This window comes from Rasamsonia emersonii, assembly GCF_000968595.1.
Source record: "Rasamsonia emersonii CBS 393.64 chromosome Unknown ctg1118621760304, whole genome shotgun sequence".
NCBI lineage: Eukaryota > Fungi > Ascomycota > Eurotiomycetes > Eurotiales > Trichocomaceae > Rasamsonia > Rasamsonia emersonii.
The window spans coordinates 1-3,853 of NW_013563092.1; the positions used below are offsets into that span (position 1 = coordinate 1).

Below are 3,853 nucleotides of genomic sequence, written 5' to 3' on the forward strand. Positions count from 1 at the left end.
TGTTTCGACTCAAGATGCCGTTGAAGCTTATGGTCTCCGCCTATACACACAAGTCCTAGGCTGGTCTCCTAACCTTGCCCGGATCCATTTTGCGCTTGTGAAAGCGCAGCTCAGACATCCATCAGTACATGCCTACACGAAGCTGTAAGCTCTCTTGATACTATTCGTTGAGTCTTGCAGCTGACAATCCCTAGGTACGTTGTTTATGGGAGAAAGCCCAGTCCAAAACATACCGCCTAATTGGCATTAACCGCGGGGGTGGTTCCGCTTGTCGACGAAGTTGTTCCTGTTCTTAGCTCGATAGTCTAAAGGTCTTCGATATTGAATCGTTCGAAACGTTGAATCGACTATGAAGTGTAGTGATCTGTTCATCACCTGTAATCCTGCCCATTCCCAGCATAACGGACAGATCTAATGGCTGCACAGAACAAACTCACTCCAATTCATACCTAATAATCTGTAGTTACAGCTCCTGAAGTGTCATAATAGTGTCCTAATAGAAGAAAACCCACATGATGGTAAATGAGCATGTCCTTACATAACAACATTCCAAAATGCATTTTTTTTTCTGGTCCGTAGCACCCGGCTTAGTACAGGCGTCCTTTTTAATTTCAGAATGAAACTTCTTGTGATAATAATAACTGGATCTGCTTCGAAAGCTTCTGCCGCAGCCTGGCACATGACAGGCGTGTCTTTCGGTTTCCAAATGGGCATCCCGGTGATTGTAAAGACCGGAACTGCTTCGAAAGCGTCTGCCGCAGCCTGGCACAGGACAGGTGGTTTTGGTTTCCGAATGGGCATCCCGGTGACTATAAAACCGGAACTGCTTCGAAAGCGTTTGCCGCAGCCTCGCACAGGACAAGCGTATTTTTCAGACAATCCGGACCCCTCTTCCTGGTTGGTGAACACTCCGGTGACCTTGGTTTCCTTTCTTTGCATGCGCCAGTTTTGGCGCTGATCATGCTCATATTGACAAGTCAAAGCTTGGCTCCCTGACTATAAAACACAATGTTAGAACAAAAAACCATGCTAAAGACAATCGTAGGTAGGTAACTTCACCTGGATCGAATTCGTCAGTGAGCTTTGAGCCTGCGATACAGCCATTGTGCTGATACTATATGTTCAATTTAACAATTGCGTAGGACTCTGGGATGAGACCAGACATATTGCATGATATCTTGCCTTATTATTCGAAGTCCTTGATTCCTGTCAGGCAGCTACTGTTGGCTGTTTCATGCATGTTTTTGAATACCATAATTAGTATAAGATATCCTTGTCTGTACATACATATTCTGATTGGCCCTATAACAAAGATGAAGCGCTCTTAGGTGGCTCAGGACTCAATTTTCCATGCTGCGGCTGAATCTAGTGGTTGTCAGTGTCAGGAACATCCTCCTGACTAGTGGACTGGAATGCATAACGTGATAACAAATTGAATCGAGCTTTCTTATAGGCCATGGCAAGCGCTGGGGGCTTGCAAGGGCTGGCTGGCTAATGTGCTAAGATCAGGTTTACCATGGGAATGCTCCGCTCAGGCAGCATACTTAGTAGGATCGACTGCCGATCGCAAGTCTGACACATCCTCCCCCTTAGACAGGAAGAATATCATGAAGTGGAGGTTAGACCTGAGTCGATTAACTGCTGAAATGGACCATGTCAGTATAGATAGCTCAGTGACTTACATTCTCTCCTGAATCTCTGGGGCGCTCAATTGGAAGAAGATCCTAGAGAAGGCTCTCTAGGGTCCATTTCCCTATGTGCTGTCTCCTCCAGCCGTCACTGCCATGTCTTTGTAGAAGGATCAGCGAGATCGAGCCCTACTAGTCCAGGTCCCATGGGTCTGGACCGTGGCTAGAACCTGGTATTACTGGCTGCCGTTGCAAGTGCGGCCTTGACAACTACCCATGCCGGTTATTTTCTCACTCTAAGTAACCGGTGAAGCAGCATATCGTTGCCCTATTAAGTGACCACCAATGTGACCCTGGAGGGGACAACGTGGCAGACGTGAGGTTGAATTGCCATGTATCATCATCAGCACGACTTGGCCTCAATGCACTATACTAGCGTTGGCACATCTGATTCCAAGCATTTTGGCGCCACTAAGTTTTTCTTTCCTTCTAGGCCAATTATTTTGGTACCCTAACCATTCCTTGAGGATTTGGTTAATATCTAGCTGTTGGTCAGATTTCTGAGCGCCTGCCTGGGAATGTAAGCACGTTGTTGCCTACCTCTAGCAACCAAATGCGGTCTTTCCCATCGCCTAAATGCTGGTTTCTTGAAGCGAAATTTTTTTCTCTTCCTCCCTGGTACTATCTTTATATTTGCTTCTTGCCGTAGTCAGATTTTGCAGCCAGATCCACGTCATGCTTGCCCTAACTTCTGGTGATCGTACGCATCGTTCACAATGGCAATCTGACACAAGTGCATAAGGCAAATTGACAGCGTAGCAGCGCCTTGATCCTGCCAAAGTATATATAGAGGAGTAAGTTGGCTGGTTGCCTGCCGATGGTCTTGATGGCAGATGACCCGCACCCCAGCTGCCAGCATGTCACGTCACATGGAGGGACGGAGGATACAAGGATGAATTATTGAGGATGTCATTAGTAATAGCCACATGTCCTTGCCTAAAGAGACACGTAGGTATTGTTTACCATAATTACATATGCCTAAAGCACCAGTACTTGGGGGTATCTAACTGCAGGGGCGGGTGACGGAACTCCAGTCTTTAGTAGTAAGTTCCTGGTGAGCTCTCTAACAGGCTGAAGTGCCGCCGAAAACAAGCCTCATCCAGATTGCCTACTTGCGGCTCTTAAATGGTTCGCGGACAATCCCCCTTAGTGATATTGAACAGAATATGTAATGCTTGTACACAAGGCTGAGGCTATAAATAAAGATTGAGTCTGCCGAACTGGCCCAACATGTTGTCCACTCCATTCAGTGGCGAATCTTCTTTTGAAGTCGTGTCTCATATCTAGTAAGCTCACCTTCAACCCAACTCCAGGGTCACCTGGGCCCGTTTTCCTTGTCCTAACATAATGATTTTGCAACTAACAGACGGTCTAAGACCGAATATAGTGTGCCATTAGAAACCCTGATGTTGATTAAACGGCAATGAGTGGCTACAGTAACAATTGCGCGCAAAGACACCGAGGCAGCGAACGAGCGTCTGTGATGGAGGACATGACGGTCAGTCCCAGTTCCATTGTCGGGATGAGCAGCAATCGTAATGAAAATGGAAATAACCCAATGTGAGCGCTGGACATCTCTCTCCCCCTACTGTGTGATTCTTACAAATGCATGTCTAACCATCGGGTCGCTCCTCCATATCCACCAGATTTACCGAACGCGCTCTCCCAGTCACTGAAAGGATCACATCTGAGCCATTGGTTCTGAATCATGCTGGAGGCGTGGAAAACCCATCACTCTCAGCTCAACGACTGCACCCTGCGGGCACATCTCCCAACACACTGCATCGGGAACAGCCAGGACCAGCAGCATCACTGGGCGACAAGGGCCTATGCGACTCAAAGGAATATGCTACTACCATGGGGCCATTGCAGGAATCCAGGCAAGGGGAGGACAATCCGGCAGATATGGTTCCCACTAGCATGTGTCTGCAGCCAGAAACCTATCCGATCACCGAGAAGCAGCTCGCGGACGAGGTCCGTGGCATCTACGCAGGCTTGGTCATGGTAGAGAAGAAATGCATCGAGATCGATCGCCAGCAGTCGGAGAGCAAGGAGGAGTTGACCAATGCCCAATGGCAAGCGCTGATTGCCCTGCATCGAACATTGCTTCACGAGCATCATGACTTCTTCCTCGCCTCCAATCACCCAGCCGCCAGCACAGTGCT

At 48.0% G+C, this 3,853-nt stretch overlaps 4 protein-coding genes across 4 annotated transcripts; 2 read left to right on the forward strand and 2 right to left on the reverse strand.

Moving 5' to 3' along the window:
• Positions 1 to 493: 493 nt before the first annotated feature.
• Positions 494 to 871, reverse strand: T310_5598 (uncharacterized protein; the record flags this gene model as incomplete). Its single annotated transcript, XM_013471532.1, has 1 exon — positions 494 to 871. A coding segment is annotated over one exon (378 nt), but the record flags the coding sequence as incomplete, so codon positions are not given.
• On the forward strand, positions 527 to 958 carry T310_5599 (uncharacterized protein; the record flags this gene model as incomplete). Its single annotated transcript, XM_013471533.1, has 1 exon — positions 527 to 958. A coding segment is annotated over one exon (432 nt), but the record flags the coding sequence as incomplete, so codon positions are not given.
• A 1,302-nt stretch (positions 959 to 2,260) lies between these two features.
• Positions 2,261 to 2,548, reverse strand: T310_5602 (uncharacterized protein; the record flags this gene model as incomplete). Its single annotated transcript, XM_013471534.1, has 1 exon — positions 2,261 to 2,548. A coding segment is annotated over one exon (288 nt), but the record flags the coding sequence as incomplete, so codon positions are not given.
• A 757-nt stretch (positions 2,549 to 3,305) lies between these two features.
• T310_5603 (uncharacterized protein) lies at positions 3,306 to 3,851 on the forward strand (the record flags this gene model as incomplete). Its single annotated transcript, XM_013471535.1, has 1 exon — positions 3,306 to 3,851. A coding segment is annotated over one exon (546 nt), but the record flags the coding sequence as incomplete, so codon positions are not given.
• Positions 3,852 to 3,853: the final 2 nt, after the last annotated feature.